Source organism: Zootoca vivipara, chromosome 10, assembly GCF_965207765.1.
Source record: "Zootoca vivipara chromosome 10, rZooViv2.hap1.1, whole genome shotgun sequence".
In the NCBI taxonomy this organism is placed as follows: domain Eukaryota; kingdom Metazoa; phylum Chordata; class Lepidosauria; order Squamata; family Lacertidae; genus Zootoca; species Zootoca vivipara.
Window position 1 is genome coordinate 52,683,994 of NC_142593.1, and position 16,819 is coordinate 52,700,812.

Below are 16,819 nucleotides of genomic sequence, written 5' to 3' on the forward strand. Positions count from 1 at the left end.
ACACAGTTACCTACCTGTAACTAGATTCAGAGAGTTATGCCTTTGCAACCCCAGCTAAATGGCGAGATCCATCCAGTTTTGTCCAGGATAAAGTGTCCGGCTGTGAATTTCCAGGGGATTCTGGGCTGAGGTTGGCTGCAGTGAGGACAGCAGCTGGGAAAGGGACCATCTCCATGCAGCTCTGGTATGGTAAAGGATATGCCTTGCATGCAGAAGGTCTCAGGTTTAATCCCCAACATCTCTAAATAGGGCTGGGATAGACCCATCTCTGAAACCTTGGAGACCTGGTGCCTGTCAGTGTAGACAACATTTAGCTAGATGGACCTTTGTTCTTACTCGGTATAAGGAAGATTCCTAAGTCAGTTTGTTGTTGTTTAGTCATTTAGTCGTGTCCGACTCTTCATGACCCCATGGACCAGAGCATGCCAGGCACTCCTGTCTTGCACTGCCTCCCGCAGTTTGGTCAAACTCATGTTCGTAGCTTCGAGAACACTGTCCAACCATCTCGTCCTCTATCGTCCCCTTCTCCTAGTGCCCTCCATCTTTCCCAACATCAGGGTCTTTTCCAGGGAGTCTTCTCTTCTCATGAGGTGGCCAAAGTATTGGAGCCTCAGTTTCACAATCTGTCCTTCCAGTGAGCACTCAGGGCTGATTTCCTTCAGAATGGAAAGTCAGTTATATACTACTACTACTACTAATAATAATAAAAATAATAATAATAATAATATTTAAATTTCTATACTGCCCTTCATCCAAAGATCTCAGGGTGGGCCACAGCATAAAAATGCAGAAGAAAACTATAAAGTACATAATAAGAACAAGAACAAACCAATAACACCCCCCTCACAGGTCCTCATTTATGAAGCAGTTGTAATAATCTCCAGAGGGGTAGTGTCAGAGGGCCTGATGTGGCTACTCTAGAGTAACGACTCCAGCATGGTCTTTTAAGGCTTTTATTAAGTGCTGATTATTTACAGTGTTCAGAGCGGTTAATATACATCCTTAAGGTGAGGTGTCAGAACCTCCGAATGGCGATTGGCGCGTTTTCCTCCAGCATAGAAGCTTTGGAAGACCCAACCTCTTCCCCCTACGTTTGCGTCGCAATTCCGGAGTTGGGGGAATTGGCCTTCCCCCCCCTGCTCCCATCTTCCTGTCCCACCTGGGGCATGGGCTCCGCAACCTTGCCTGAGCCTCGGACACTACTTCCTGACTCTCCGCTGGAGGCAGAGCTCTCCTTGCTCTCTCCAGCGCTTGGGGATGGGCTGGAACTTAAGATGGGAGGGACTTCCCTGTATCCCTTGTCCCTCACATCCAGCTATGTTAATTTGTTGAGGCAAAAACAAAAGAGCCTTTTCAATACTAGACCAGCAATTTAGTTATGATGTAAGCATCCATGGACTAGCATTTCGTAAGACACCCTCTAGTCCACAGAAGCTCAATGAAGTAATAGTTAACCTTGAGGCAGAGTGGGGAAGAAGATTTGAGTAAAAGTCTCTAAATAGTTTATCATAGATGCACTTCTGTGTCATTCAGCATCCCTTGTCAGTTTCCAGAAGCCCCAACAAACTGGTCCACCCACAAAATTACTGGTTGTACTGTCCTCTGAAATGCTTGGAGATAGCTTTGTTTGCTCTGTTAGGACCAAACAAGATACGACATTTTGTCTCGCAGCTTGCCCTGATGCACTTGATATTTAAACAAAAAAAATAGTTAGTGCAGGAAAGGGGGAACCAAATTGGGATCCATGATATGGGTGAAGAGAGCATTAGTCATTTGAAGTGTTAGAAACTGAGATATGAAAGCCAGGAGCTAAATGGCACCTTAAACCTAGGTTATGGGCGCAACAACGGAATGAATGAACTGCAGCTAAAATATTATGTTCGTTTTTCACATGGTCTAGTCCTTGCCCTGCCCACCCCGCTAATGTTCTTAAGAGGGGGGTCTCTTATCTAGCCTTCAGAGAGTAGCTGGAAGTGGGAAGGCAGAAAAAGGTCCTCCTTTCCTTCCACTCTGCAGTTTAAATCTGAAATCTTAGGCACAGTACCGTGCCTGGAGCTCAGAAACTGCTCACAAAATGCGCCTAGAACAATGGGAGTTTCAAACACTGGTCCTTTGCTCTCTGTGCTGCTGTCTTGGTCAGAATTGCCTGCCCCCTCCCCTTGCATCTGCTATTTGAAGTGGGAGGAAAACCTGGGGCTTGAAAGGGAAGGGTCTTTACCTAAGAGCTGAAGAAGAGCCCTGCTGGATCCAGTTAAAAACATCTGGATCAGGTGCCTTTTCCAGCATCCTGTGGCCAGCCTGATGCCTTTTGGGAAGCCTATAAGCTTTGTGCCTCTTAACCAGTAGAAGCGGGTTGAAGAAGGGGCAGTGCTTGTTTCTATCTTGTTTATCCAGCTATAGAAAGGTGGCTGCCTTTTAAGTATGTATTATGGATGTTCCCCACCAAGTCTCCCTCCACCCACCAGTTTCTTGTTTCTTTTTCAGCCTTTTCTAAAAAACTTGTGCTTGCCCCGCAAATGAACAAGTTCTCTTGTGTTTCTGGGGCAGAAAAGACAATCATTTATTTAAAAGGAAGCTCATCACGACCCAGAGTCCTTGCTTCCACTTCTTCCTGCAATTCATTTTTTATTACTTTTTATAAAAACAAAAGCAGCAACCCAAAACAGAAAGAAAAATAGTACTTTGATGCAAAGCAGCGACTGGGGACCACAGAGTGACATGGAATGCTCTCTCCCCATGCACAGCTTTTAAACATCCCCATTTCCAAAATTAATGGTCTTCCAAGCACTGTGGAATCCCTGGAGATTGGACCATAGTGGACTCTTGATTAATTCCTCTTGTGTTTCCTTTTTAAGTAGGGCTGCAGCTGGGTCCAGCAACCCCACTTTTTTTTTTACCCTCACAACAATTAAAAAATTATTGTTGTATTTCCACACCCTCATGCTTTCTTTGAAGGAGCTCAAGGTAGCATCTATGGCCCTTCCTGTTTTATTCTCACAATCCTGTGAAGTAGCTTCATCCGAGAGACAGTGATTGGCCCAAGGTCACCCAGTGAGCTTCATAGCTAGGTGTGGATCTGAACCTTGCTCTCCCAGGTGCTATTCCAGTACTCAAACCACTACATCATGATAGGCAACAACCCTCTGAGGTGGGGTGGGCTGAGAGGCTCAAGGTTGCTTAATGAGCTTATCTGCAGTTGAATTCAGGTCTCCATGGCCTTTGCTTGTCATTTTTCTCACTATCCCACAATAGCTCTCATATTACCTAATCTCAACATTTGCCAAGAAGTGGGCACATTCAGTGCCGCCAAAGTACAAAAAATACTTTGCTTCTCCAAGTATTCATTGTTTCTCGTTTGAACTCGTTTGAACATAGTTTTTTTATCTAGAACCAGGGCTGAGAGGCCATTCTGTCGGGGTTGAGAGGTGACGAGCAGGAATTCAGTCTTTCATAGAATTGCAGAGTTGGAAAGGACCCCGAAAATCATCTAGTCCAACCCCCTGCAATGGAGGAATCTCAGCTGGAGCATCCATGACAGATGGCCACCCAACCTCTGCTTCGAAACCTCCAAGGAAGGAGAGTCCACCACCTTCCAAAGGGGTCCTTTCCACTGGTCCCCACCAGTCGGCTTTTTTATTCCAAGAGTCTCGAGCAAACACTGTTAAGACTCCCGGGTCAGGCTTGTTCACTGCCCTGAACAACTTCCACTCCTGCTAGCTACAGATGACTGCCTTAAAGAAACATGGCAAGTGCCTGATAGCTGGCCTTTGCTGCTGACGTAATTCCTTAGTATCCTGTGGAAGGGATGTCTGCAGGCTGCCCTCGGGCAATCTCTACACTTTGGAAAGATATGACGAGTCGCTGCAACCCTCTATCTACTGTTTTGATTTTTTGCAGGCTCAGAGGCCTGTGCTAGTGACTGGGATTCTTTCCTCCCCTGTCCAGCAGCATCATTTTACCTCTTCTGCCATCTACGCATGGAAGAACAGAATCAGCAAGTAGGATACAGATAAATAATACAGAACGCTAGGAGAGGAGAGAAAAGGGATTCCCTCTGCGTGTGCCCCTGTTTTACCATCCCATTGTTTATCTTTCCTCTCATCCGATTCTATGTTTACTAAACACCCTTCGCTCTTTCAGCTTTTCTTTCTTGGCCAAATTGCTCTGCCAGTAAACAACAGATTTTTGTAAGGTGACCCAGAGCTGCAATCAAAAAGCCTAACTGCTGTAGCCTGTTGTCAAATCAAATCTCTCTCTTTCTCTCTCCTTAATCCATCCAGGTAATTGAAATGAAGAACGAAATGGATTTGGACCGCGATACGGATCTAGCGTACAACAGTCTGAAGGTAAAAGAAATTTGAAGGCCAGGGATATAGTTGTTTTTTTCCTCTTCACCCACCCCAGGTGTCAGGGACTAAAAAGCTGCAAGAGCTTTACTGATACCAGTCTCTATAAATCTGTATGACAGGTGCACCAAAATATGCCTTAACTATTTACAGGTCTTCCTTTCCATGCTCAGCTTTCTGTCCCCTTTTCCATTTGGTTATGACAAAAAGAGGCGTCTTGTTTGTTCACACTCTGGCCCCACTGACTGACTTGGCCATCTTATGGCACAATGTGCTCTGTGCCCTATAAATTCTCTAATTGGGGTGGTTCTTGGGACTCCCCAAGTCCTTGGATGAGCACTGCAGGGACTTCAGAGCCCTCCTCTGCCTGTTAGGTCTGGTTCAGATGTGGCAGGTGATGAGCTGGCAAAACTCTGCTTTTGCTATCAATGAGTTTCTGGGCTCAGTTCAAAATGTTGGTTAAAGGACTGCGTCCTCCTGTCCACCTCTGGTAGAGAATATGTCATGCTACTTCTGGGGTAGTTTGTCCACCGTTGGTAGTTTGTCCCTACCCTGCCCTCAGCAATCACCTGTGGTTCCTAGAAGCTGTCAGCATGCGACAGCAGCCACATCCCGGGAACGACTTTGACTGACCAACCAAACCAGGTAAGGGGAGCCAATGGGTCTCAAATCCTTGGTGATTTAGGGACTTCTCCTGCACACGAAGACAGCCTTCAGCGGATTGAGTGGACAAGACCAAAGTAGGTCCAGAAGTCAGGAAGGTGGTTTCTGCATGTGCTATAGAGGGAAGTTGGGGGTAGATGGGGCTTGTCAACCTGGGAAGGTAGCCCACTAGGAGAAGGAAAACTCTGATCCTAAACCTCCGCTGGCTTGAGGGATATCTTTGGGAGAAGAAAAGGCTAAGCACAAATCTGGAGTGGAGTCCCTAAGACGGTTGGATGGCGCCTTGTACGCCTCCTTCTGGCAACTCCTGCAGCCAAGCTGGAACCCAGTGTCTTGCTCTGCTTTCCTTTGGACCACATCAGTGAAACCGAGAGGTGGGCCTTGTCGTCTGGGCAGCCCAGAACCTTCAACCACACTGCCCAGGCTTGCATCCCAGGGAGGTCACCTTGGTTCTGCTAATGCAGAGGTTTGACTTCATCCCCGGAGGTGCACTCTATTGTCTCTCAAGACAGATGGATGCCAGCAACAACCTTGTTAGAGATGCCATATCAATCAATCAATCAATCAATCAATATACTTTATTCAACCGATAGTCAGAACAAAAACATTTCACAATACAAAGATAAACATATAAAACTGAAGGCATCAGGAGGATACATAAAATATAAAAATATAAAACTGAAGACATCAGCGGGATACATAAAAATATAAAAATATAAAACTGAGGGCATCAGCGGGATACATAAATGGGGTATGACCGCACTACTAAACCTCCTACAGGTAACCCACAAGAGATGCCATATCATGGATGCCCCTGTTTTCTGAAGATTCATACATTATTTTATTTAGTACATTTATATCCCACCTTTCTTAAATCATGGGAGTTAAGTCAGCATATATATGAGATTCTCCTGCAGTATCCTATCCAAACACTGACCATGCCTGAATGGGCTTTCCTCTCTTATTCTGCTGTGTAAGGCACAAGGTGTAAGTGAGCACTGCATTTTCTTCAGGTTAACAATTTTCTGAGCATCAAGGAAATATACATATACCGTACTACCAATTCCTTCCCCTCCTGCCACCTCCCTTTGGCAATGTATTGCATTTCTTAAGTCGTCTTCTACCAATTTGCCTATTCTGTGTGCAAAATTATTTACAGATGGTGATGACATAAATAGAATTTGTTCTTTCTTCTCTTTCCCCCCACCCCCACCCCCTTTTCTTGCTCCAGTAAGAGGTTTTAAAAGAAACTGTTGTATTTTGGACTTCTTTTTGTATGTTAAGCTCATGATTAATGTGTGAGCTGTTCGCAACTTGAAGATAAATCTTTAATGTGCATCAACTGCAAGCATTTATTTTTCGGGCACCCAAAGGAGGTGGAGAAAAAGGAAGATTCTTAGCAATTTTTGGTCGTTCTGGAACAGTTTCCCTTAGAAACAGTAAATATACTGGGTTTTTTTTTAAAAAAAAGTTGTTTATTTAATAACTGTGTTTATAGGCAGCATAATAATTCATGTTTCCTTGGCAGCTCACAAAAAAATAGTTATTGGTAAACAATACCGTAATAAGCAGACCTCCTTCAAGAGAGTTTGTGTTTCGTTCACCATCCTCCTTTATGTGCATGCAAAATATAAAATGGGAAGCTTCTGTCTCGCAGATAAGACCACAGCTCCCCATAAAACAATTGGAACAAAGAATGGAGTTTGGGGCAAGAGGAGATTTGGGGCTGAATATAGAAGATCGGTACTGGAAGCAGATTCAGACATGCTTAATGAAAGCCAATGTTCTGCTTCTGAATGCTTGATTCTTTTATTTATTTATTTAAACAATGTATATGTCACCTAACTACAGTAGTCCCTAAGTGGTTTACAAAGATGTAAAGTAAAAAAAACCAATTAAAACTGTAAAATCGAATTTCAATTAAAATGCTGGTATAATAATAATAATAATAATAATAGTATTCAGTAGGCTCCTGGTGAATATGAATATAGAATCATAAAACCATAGAATTGTTGAGTTGGAAAGGACTCTGAGGGTCATCCATTCCAGTCCCCTGCAAAGCAGGAATCTCAAGTAGATCATAATGGCAGAAGGCCACCCAACCTCTGGTTAAAAACCTCCAAGGAAGGAGAGTCCACAACCTCCCATGGGAGTCCATTCCACTGTCTAAAAGCTCTTAGTGTCATAACGTTCTTCCTTTTGTTCAGTTGGAATCGCCTTTCTTGTAACTTGAAGCCATAGGTTTGGGTCCTAGCCTCCAGAGCAGGAGAAAACAAGCTTACTCCCTCTTCCATGTGACAGCCCATGAGATATATGAAGATGTCTATCATATCTCCTGTCAGTCTCCTCTTTTCCAGGCTAAACATACCCAACTTCCTCAACTGTTCCTCATAAGGCTTGATTTCCAGACCCTTGAGCATCTTAGTTGCCCTCCTCTGCAAAACGTTCTAGCTTGTCAACATCCTTCTTAAATTGTGGTGCCCAGGACTGGACACAGTATTCCAGGTGTGGTCTGTCCGTCTGTCTCCATCAACTGAAGCCTCTGGATGAGGCCCAAGGGTAGCCCAGCCTACAGCGTGTTCCAATAACCAAGTCTTGAGGTTACCAAAGCATGGATTACTGTGGTCAGCCTTTCCCTGTCCAAGAACGACCATAGCTGATGTATCAGCCATAGCTGGTAAAATACACTCCTGAAGAATTTTTGCGAAGAATTTTTTTTTTTATCACATGCTGATATGAAAATGTGGAGAACTGAATTTAAGTTTGGAAAAATGAGAAACTGAGAGGGGAAAAAATTGCAGATTCACCATCCCTACTCTCAAGAAATATTCAGCCACTGGCTCCCTTGAGGGCAGGGCAGGAAGGATAATCCCCCACCCCCAGCTAAGGCCCTAGGAACACCTACCAATATATTGTGGGGGGAACAAGATTCAGGACAAACTTCAAAGGCCTCTTTTTTCTCTGTAGTTGCGATTTAATTTATATTGTACTCATTAAAATTTATAATGTGTAGTTTTTAATTGCCCCTCTGACCTCTCTTGAGAAGATTTTGCTTATGCATTCTGTGGGAGATGGTTTCTTTGTACCTTGATTTTGAAATGGTTTACAGGTTCTCGGTGCCTTTTTACATGCTGGTACAATCTGAGGAAGATTAAGTAGCCAGAGCCAGTCCAAGACATTTTGTCGCCTGACGCAGAGCAGCAAATGGCAGCAAAAGGCCAACCAAGTTTTTTTTTACACCTGAAGCAGAAAACCCCACCAGTACCTCTCTCCCACAATGGCAGTAAAATTACAAACGCAACAAATTAAGTAACTTTAACAATTGGCTGCTCTTTCATGACACCCCAAATCTGCTGCCTGAAGCGGCTGCCTCAGTCTGCCTAATGGTAGGACTGGCCCTATTAATAGGTAAGAAGTGCATGCAGTTGTGTTTATTACGCAGTTAAACTCGCTGAGTCTGGCTGATCATCCCGTTGTGTTTTTTGTTAACGTCCGCTGCTCCAAAGGAATTAGAAAAACAAGAGCAGCAAGTTATAGAAATGATTGAGTGGGGATGACTTTTCAAATGTCATTTTCAATAGAGGCAAGAGTTAGAATCTGAGAACAAGAAACTGAAAAATGACCTTAACGAGCTGAGGAAAGCTATAGTGGATCGGGTGGCCCAGAACAACTCTTCCAACGACGTCCACGACAGTTACAGCCTCCTCCTGAATCAGCTCAAGTCTGCCAATGAAGAGCTGGAAGTGCGGAAGGAAGAAGTGCTTATTCTAAGGACACAGATTATCAAGGCAGCCCAGCAAAAAGATGCAGGCAGAAATATGGTAATGGAGAAGAAAAGCAGGTCCTTCCATTTGTGTGCGTTTGTGTGTGTGTTCTTTTCACTGTGTTGCCAACTACCGGTATCACTGTATCTCAATGGTCGGGCACAGTGGTTTACGGCAAGTCCAAAACCAAAGACTGTCAGGAGGATTGTTTCAAAACAAATTGTTCCAAGTTGCATTGCTGTCTGTCTACATTGACTGAACTGATATCTCAAAGACAAATTGTTCAGAAGAAGGGTCTGGGCAAATGTGAGTGACCAGTCCCCTATCGTCGTCCTGGTCCACTTTACGAAATATTAATTTCCCCTTTTCAGTTCTGGTTTCTCAGTTCTAGGATGGCTCAGCCACCAATTTCCATTCTTCATATTCAATTGGTGTAGGAACCATTCATTTTTCCCAGGGAATCATATTTTCGTGAGGTGAGCTAGAGGAATCTTAAAAGATAATTCTTAGTGTTCTCACTAAACCACAACTCCCAGGTTTCTTTGGAGGAAGCCTTGTGGGCTGTACCAGAATAAAACCGAAATAGGTTTGTGTTGAAAATCTGCCCTCCGTCTTTCCTCTTAACTTCTCTTTAGGCTGCATTCCACTGGGCCCTTCCTGTTCACTTTCCGACTGCCTTCAGACATTGAATGTACCTTGTCGCAAATGTAATAATAATGATTGTGAAACCTTTTGTCAAAAATGCTGCATGTGTGACCAATGTAGAATTAGCAGAGCATGTGGGGAGGGAAATGGAAATGATTGACTGGGAGGAAATATTTCATGGTAGGTTTTTTTTTCTTTTTTAAGGAGTCAAACAGCAACATGCAAACCAGCTGGCCCAATAGTGACAAGCATGTGGACCCAGAAGATGCCATAGAGGCCTATCATGGAGTGTGTCAGACAAACCGGTAAGCCTGTCTTTTGTTTATCCATTACTATTGGTCAACACGAGTTGGAATCTTGATCCTCTGTTCATTTCTAAGTAACTGGGGGGGGTCATCAGATGCATGGTGCAATCATTTAAAAAAATGGATTACTTCTTCAAACTACAAACTGTTCAGTGTGTATCCTTCTTGTTTGTGGCCTTTTCACACAAGCACAGAATCTGCTGTTTCATGGGATATTGGCATTGGTATCCTGAGCATCTTGGCTTCCCTTTTCCAAAAATAAATTTCTAGACCTCATATGTTGTGGAGAACAACTCAGAAACATTTCAACCGTATCTGAGATAGGCTCAAAAAGCAGGAGGGGGGTTGTTGTTTTTTAAAAAATCATTGCATAGCTCCTAGAAAGGCTCTGAAGAATTTTTTTTCTAAACTTGGCTTTAACTGTTGAAGATCTGGGGCCAATTTGCACGGCCAGGTGAGTTGTACTGAGAAATGAACTTGGGAGGGGGGTGGAAGTACAGAATTAGGCCCCATGGTAAAGCAGTTGTGTGACCCTTCTTGCACACATAGTGATTGCAAGTCAAAACTGTGTCCTCAGGTATTTTTTACATTACAGCTCCCACTATCCCTAGCAGGGGGAGATGTGGACTGTAGCCCCGACAACGTCTAAGGACCCAATAATGAGGAAGGCTCCTTAAGCCCTCCTTCACTAGATTTGCAGTGATGATGCTTCCATTGCAAATTAGATACATAATGAGTTGACCACTTTGCACGTCAAGTTGTAGCACTGGACTACTCAGACTGCTTCTTCAGCATGCCAAGTTGGTCATGTGTATTAGTTTGAAAGAACAAACCTCGGCTTTTTCTTTTCTTTTTGGAGAGAAGAAAGAAATATGTTGCAAACAGGACCCTGTTTCTTACATCTTGATCTCCTTGCATTGTCTACTGTTTTCTTACCTCCAAAGTTACTTCCTTTTTGTGTGGATGGGTAGATAGACAGATAAGAGCTTTTAAAACGCCAGTTGGGTGTCCTTCCCCTCCAGACATGTATGTGCCTCCCTTCTAATGCATACACATTACTCAGGATAACGTACAACAGTTAAAAGGTCGCAAACTCAGCCTGGCCACTGAGATCTAGCTCCAAGGGCCTTCCTCCTCAGAGGGCCTTCTGCTGGTTCCCTCGCTGTGAGAAGCGAAGTTACAGGGAACCAGGCAGAGGGCCTTCTTGGTAGTTGTGCCTGCTATGTGGAACACCCTCCCATCAGGTGTCAAGAAGACAAGTAACTATAAAACCTTTAGAAGACATCTGTATTGGGACAGTTTTTAATGTTTGATGTTTTTGCATATGCGGGAAGCTGCGCAGAGTAGCTGGGGCAACCCAGTCAGATGGGCTGGGTGCAAATAATAAAATTATTATTGTTATTAGGAAGATGCCTTATACTGGTCCACCTAGCTCAGTATTGTGCACACTGACTTGCACAGGATTTTAGACTTGGTTCTCTCCCAGCCCTGCCTGGTGATTCCCAGTACAGTGGAACCTCGGTTTACGAACGCGATCCGTTCCACTGAGGCGTTCGTAAACGGAGGCATTCACTCCCTGAAGGCATGCTTCTGCGCGTGCGCGAAGCGCCGATAGAGCGCTTCTGCGCACGCTGCGCAGATCGCATCCGACAGCACGGACCCCGGATGTAAACACTTCCGGGTCCGCGACGTTCGTAAACGGAGGCGTTCGTAAACGGGACGGTTTGTAAACCGAGGTACCACTGTATTGATGCTCTGCCACTGAGCTGTGGCCTTTTCCTGACACCAGTGACATCAATGCTGAGTTTGCTTATACAGAAAAAGGTACCATTCAAATCCAACATGAGGATATGGTGTTCCTGGCTTGAGATTTAACTAGTTCAATGTTAAGTTGCAGAGTGGTTGGAACGGCTTCTGTGTCAAAGCTACAGTGGAATATAGCTTTTGTAGCAGTACAGGAGAGTTATAAGCACTACTTACATCCAAGTAATAATTCATAGACCATGCAGGGGGGAGATGCTTAATAGGAGGGCTGCCAAGCTGTTTCCCCTGAGGCTGGAAAAAGTGTTAAAGAAAAGCAAACCACCAGCTTTATAATGGTAAAACGAGCTAATATATACACATCTTGCGTCCTTGGCAGCCCATCACCCACATTAGCTGCTAAATTTGTATCTTAACTCTCAGCCATGATTCCTCTTTGATTACAGGTTTCCTGCAGTGTGAGCTTAATACCTTGAATTTGTGTCTTCCTTTTACAATAACAGAAAAGAGGGGGAGAGATTTACATCACTCCCATGAGTATCCTCCCAACCCTTTATCCATGAAAGCACGCTAAAACGAAAAGAGGGAAAGAATAGATGGGGAGGGGGAAACTGGATAGATAAGCTGGAACATTCATAAAATTGCTGCAAGCAATCTAAGTACTTATTTGACTGTAATTAGATAGCTCCATGTTCATAGTATTCCCCAGATCCCATCACATCCCTACCTTCTACAAACTTAAGCTGTCATCTGGGTTTGTAAATGTTGTGGAAGCAAAGGAACTCATCCCATGATATAGTATACCTTTTCTTTATTTCACTTTTTATTTTATGTTGTTCAATTAAACCGTTCTTTAAAAAAAAATTAAAAGAAAACGATGGCTTCCCGAATCCGATTTTGCAGAGAGGTGTACAGAGAAGCTGTTGCTGGGGATCATATAATTGTACAGTTGGAAGGGACACCAAGGGTCCTCTAGTCCAACCCCCTGCAATGCAGGAATCTCAACTAAAGCATCCATGGCAGATGGCCATCCAACCTCTTCCTAAAAACCTCCAGTAAAGGAGAATCCACCACCTCCCGAGGGAGTCCATTCCACTGTCAAACAGCTCTTACTGTCAGAAAGTTCTTCCTGCTGTTTAGTCAAGACCCACCAGATGCTTCTTCACCAGCTACTGACTACAGAAGGCCACCAAACCACTCTTTTAGAAAGTGTAACTCAGAGTGGGATCCATACTGGGGGCCCTTGGCAACTGGCCAAGTTGCTTGAGTTCGAGTCCATTTGACAATCACTGCCATTTGGCTCTCTGTCCTGAACTCTTGTCGCTGGTGCATCTAAAAAGCTTGTGGTCTGTTTTGCAACAGGCTTTGGCATCTTTAAAAAACGGAAAGCCAACCTGGAGCCCTTCCAGGTGTTGTCGGACTACAACTCCATCCATCATCCCTCACCTTTGGCCGTGGTGACTGGGGTTCATGGGAGTTGGGAGTTTACCCAGCACTACATTGGCTACCCCTGCCCCAAAATAATTTTGCATGTTGCCTACAGTCCTTCAGCAGCCTTTTCTTCCACAATCTGCATGTTTCCACTCTGTAGATCTACTCTGTGAATGTTTCCTTTCTGTCAGGTCAGCTCATAAACAGCAGGACAATATCAATTTAAAAGCATAGATTCAAGAGAGATGCCTCCACAGGGGTTTGCTTCCTTGATGGATGCAAGCCCTAACTGCTTTCCATTTGCAAATGGAGATTCAGGAGTTATAAATGCCATGGGCTTGTCATTTACCAGAGTTTATATTCAAGGCTAATGGCATGTCCTTGAATTAGTTTCATTCCACAATAATCCAGGAATTTGGCTGGAGGGGGGGACCTTCTACAAATGTCAGGTGTGTGCCAAATTAGGGGTAGGGGGATAGCTCAGTCAGTAGAGCATGAGACGCTTCATCTCATGGCTGTGGGTTTGAGCCTCATGTTGGGCAAAAGACTCCTGCATTGCTGGTGGTTGGACTAGGTGACCCTCATGGTCCCTTCCGACTCTACAATTCAGTGATTCAATTTAGTCTGGAGAAGAGAAGGTTAAGGGGTGATATGATAACCATGTTCAAATATATAAAAAGGATGTCATGTAGAAGAGGGAGAAAGGTTGTTTTCTGCTGCTCCAGAGAAGCGGACACGGAGCAATGGATTCAAACTACAAGAAAGAAGATTCCACCTAAACATTAGGAAGAACTTCCTGACAGTAAGAGCTGTTCGGCAGTGGAATTTGCTCCCAAGGAGTGTGGTGGAGTCTCCTTCTTTGGAGGTCTTTAAGCAGAGGCTTGACAGCCATCTGTCAGGAATGCTTTGATGGTGTTTCCTGCTTGGCAGGGGGTTGGGCTGGATGGCCCTTGTGGTCTCTTCCAACTCTATGATTCTATGACCTGCATAGCCAGCAAAGGGATTGTTCCAGTTTTTATGCTGGCAGCCCAAATGCACCTACTGTGACTGTCCCAGAACTGGGTAACAAAATTGGTGACAATAGGGCATGCCTCTACATGTTCCATGACATATTTTCCCCCACAATTTTCTCTTTGGTGGAACCATTGACATTGCTTGGGGGGAGGTGTCGGATTGAGTCTGCTCCTGATTTGAGCTGTAGCATTAACACTCACAGTATAAAATGTGGGAGGGTGCCAGAATCGCAAAGCTGGAATTGTTTTTGAGCATCTCGGTTGCTTTATTTCAGGGCAGTGAGACAACCCATCTTTCTCGCGGAGCGAAGGAGTGCGCCTCCCATGGTGCCCCTAATGTGACCCAACTCTTCAGTTAATTGCTCTTCTTCCTTTTGTATTATCTGAATATTGTGGCACTGCAAGTCGTTGCACATTAATGGGCAAGTGTTCCGTTGCTAAGCAGATGATGCTGTGCCAAAGGACCATGGCTGGTCCTTGCTTGATCCATCTCTCTTAAGCCACAGCTGGAATAAGAAAATGTGACTGCAGGTGCTATACTCAAACCAGCTGGGCAATTTTTAAGGACCCTAGCACTAAAATTTGGGCCCTTTATGGACTCAGACACAGTCATTTGCTATATTCTCAGTATAATCAAGGTTTGCCAAAGTAGCATATGTCTCTGCATTTGTTTAGCAACTGAAAAATGCTCTTCTGTACACTTCTTTATGTGAAATACGGCTCAGGTTTGACATTGTGGCAGATGTGATCTCCCCATTGTCAACACTCTCCTATTAATGTGGGCCATTGGAGGAGAGAGAGAGAGAGAGAGAATATCTTGGTTGGGTTTTGAGGGTAAGAAGCCAGAAGGCTGTTCTTAACAAGACTGTCAAAGTTGTAACACGTGGGATGGGTGGTTCATAGCATTATCACCTTAATGTAATGGTGATTTTTCTTTAAAAACTGCAATTCTGTGCAGACATAATCAAGCAGTGGGGGAAGGGGTGGTCGTGATTGCACCCGATAGCAGCACATTAATGATAATACTCTCATAGAGGTGCATAACTTATGCTGAGGGTGCAGGAACAGCAGGTGTGGTCATGATTTTTCTCCCCACCACCACCACCTTGCCCACCACAATGTGTGGGTTGTAATGTTGGCACAGGGCTTCTCTGCCTGAACGCAGCTGAGACCTCCTTATTCTTCCCATCTCTTGCAGCTGACACTTCTTTTATCTTTCTTTCCTGTCCACTTCTGTTTCCCTTTCCTCTGTCCTTTCTTTCTAGCAAGACTGAGGACTGGGGGTATCTGAATGAAGATGGAGAACTCGGCTTGGCCTATCAGGGTCTAAAGCAAGTTGCCAGGTCAAATACTTTTACATCTTTTCCTTCTCCTTTCGGACCTTTCCCTACTGTCTCTTTCCGGTGTTTCTCCTTCCCCTCACTTTCATGTGGAACTGGAAACGGACATAATTTACCAAGACCCCAAACTGGATTCCTTTGGAGCTGTTTTGATGCCAGATCCAGCTTTGTCACTTGGGTAGTGGCTGGAGCCAGATCTGTGTGTGAGGGGGACAGAGACAAGCTGGGCTAATTGATTGATAACATCAACTATCACTCATCAACAAATAATGGTGGACACACTGGCATCCATGGGCCTCCTGTTGGCAACTTCTGGGTGCTGGCAGGCCAGCTAAGTTAGTTTTGAGATTTCTAGAGTGGAAATGGTCACCAGCCCCAAATCTGAGAGCCAGTGTGGTGTAGTGGTTAAGAGCGGGCGACTCCTAATCTGGGGAACCGGGTTCGCGTCTCCGCTCCTCCACATGCAGCTGCTGGGTGACCTTGGGATAATAATAATAATAATAATAATAATAATAATAATAATAATAATAATAACAACACTTATCTGAACCGGGTTCGCGTCTCCGCTCCTCCACATGCAGCTGCTGGGTGACCTTGGGATAATAATAATAATAATAATAATAATAATAATAATAATAATAATAATAATAAAAACAACACTTATCTGAAGTCTCTCAGCCCCACTCACCTCACAGAGTGTTCGTTGTGGGAGAGGAAGGGAAAGGAGAATGTTAGCCGCTTTGAGACTCCTTCGGGTAGTGATAAAGCGGGATATCAAATCCAAACTCCTCTTCCACCTCCTCCTCCTCCTCCTGAGGAGTGTGTGTGTGTATTGTTAAAGTGGCTAAGATAGGTCTACCTCTAGAATAAATAATGGTAATTAAGGATATTTGCATACAGTAGCTTAGTCCTTGGATATTTATGCAAAACATTTCTTCTGGGCATCAAATGATGCGCATCCTTCAGCATGCATGCATATTACAGTATATCATTGTGTGTGACTAATACAGATAGTCACTATTTCAATTTCTATACAGTACTCTATCATCAATTTGATATGGTAGTGAAATAAAAGAATGATTTCAGCCATATATTTTCCCGAGACACCTTGTCACTTGTTCCAGTTGTACAGATGTTATTTCACACACTAGCGAGCAGTAGATGCAGAAGCATCTGATCAATTTTCTAAGTATCTTACATTTTCAGTTTATTCCATTTCCATTATTACTTGGGAGTGGGGGTATTTTTTATTTTTGGTAAGGAACAGCATGGCTGAGGAGAAAAGAGGACAAATCAAGGGCATGAAAGTGCTTCCAAGCCTTTTTCCTCTCACACATCTACAAGGTAAAAAATAATAATAATCTGCTCTTGTATTTAAATCTAGAGCTGAGATTCTTAGAAGGCAGGTGCTGCCTTTGCGTGTGTATGTGGAAATGCACACACAGTCTGGATAATAATAATAATAATAATAATAATAATAATAATAATAATAATTTATTATTTATACCCCGCCCATCTGGCCGGGTTCCCCCAGCCACTCTGGGCGGCTTC

At 44.0% G+C, this 16,819-nt stretch overlaps 1 protein-coding gene across 8 annotated transcripts in view; it reads left to right on the forward strand.

Moving 5' to 3' along the window:
- The window catches only part of MYO5B (myosin VB), a 269,223-nt gene that overhangs the window by 226,632 nt on the left and 25,772 nt on the right, over nucleotides 1-16,819 (forward strand). For 5 of the 8 annotated variants that reach the window (XM_060280366.2, XM_088653127.1, XM_060280365.2 and 2 more), the window contains 3 exons: nucleotides 4,281-4,346; nucleotides 8,591-8,830; nucleotides 9,623-9,723. In XM_060280366.2, coding sequence (XP_060136349.2) covers nucleotides 4,281-4,346; nucleotides 8,591-8,830; nucleotides 9,623-9,723 — 407 coding nt within the window. Of the gene's footprint in view, nucleotides 1-4,280; nucleotides 4,347-8,590; nucleotides 8,831-9,622; nucleotides 9,724-15,193; nucleotides 15,272-16,819 lie in introns of all 8 variants that reach the window. The other 3 variants (XM_088653128.1, XM_060280367.2, XM_088653129.1) reach the window with 2 other exon arrangements.